Source organism: Penaeus monodon, chromosome 33, assembly GCF_015228065.2.
Source record: "Penaeus monodon isolate SGIC_2016 chromosome 33, NSTDA_Pmon_1, whole genome shotgun sequence".
NCBI classification, from domain to species: domain Eukaryota; kingdom Metazoa; phylum Arthropoda; class Malacostraca; order Decapoda; family Penaeidae; genus Penaeus; species Penaeus monodon.
In genome coordinates, this window is record NC_051418.1 from 30,994,916 (window position 1) to 30,995,677 (window position 762).

The following is a 762-nucleotide window of genomic DNA, read 5'->3' on the forward strand; positions in this document are numbered from 1 at the left end:
TCTCCCAGCATAATGGTTTAAGATGAAGAATGTATATAATACAGCAGGGACAACAAGAGCACATCCTTTTTCAGCATCATTAGATTCCAGACTTAAGCCAGATCTAGGCATACAGAATACCAGAAACCAGGTGCAGAAATCACTATTAGACTGCAGCACAGAACACGAACAGACCTTGTTGTTTAGGAAACAACAAGGTCTGTTTTTAAGCTTTTGATTTTTATTGTAGCCTTTTTATGCTTTTACAGTTCAAAAGTGTAAAACCCAAAACCATAACTTCAATACCAAATGAGTATGGCTTTCTCCATACCTCCAAGCTGGATGGATCCATTGCCTCCTCCATGACCTGGGCAATGTCCCTGCCTGATGTCAAATTGCGTATCTCCTCACCCCTCACCGCGGAACTGCCGGTCTTTCTACTTTGCCTCTGGGATAAAGCCCGTGAATCAAACTCTCTCTCAACCTCAGCCAGTATCTATGCAAAGAAAAAGGAAAGAAAAAACTCTGCAGGTTTATGGATTTTTGTTATTGTGAAACAAGTTCTAAAAATAAAACATCAATATTACAGTACCTTAAAATTTATATCAATTTAATTCCAACATATGAATTCTTATAAACATACTTCACACCATGAAATAATGCACAAAGCATAGTTATTTCTAAATTCACTATGTAATTTTACACTTAGTAAACCTAAGTAAATGATGCACAGAATGACTGTTCCATAAACACACAGTAAAGGGCATGAGAAAAAAATGCTGA

The 762-nt window shown here is 36.9% G+C and overlaps 1 protein-coding gene across 2 annotated transcripts in view; it reads right to left on the reverse strand.

Annotated features, from left to right (window-relative positions):
- The window catches only part of LOC119594373 (breast cancer type 2 susceptibility protein homolog), a gene marked incomplete at its 3' end in the record, with an annotated part of 20,050 nt that overhangs the window by 3,346 nt on the left and 15,942 nt on the right, over positions 1–762 (reverse strand). For both annotated transcript variants that reach the window (XM_037943432.1, XM_037943433.1), the window contains 1 exon segment: positions 311–475. In XM_037943432.1, coding sequence (XP_037799360.1) covers positions 311–475 — 165 coding nt within the window.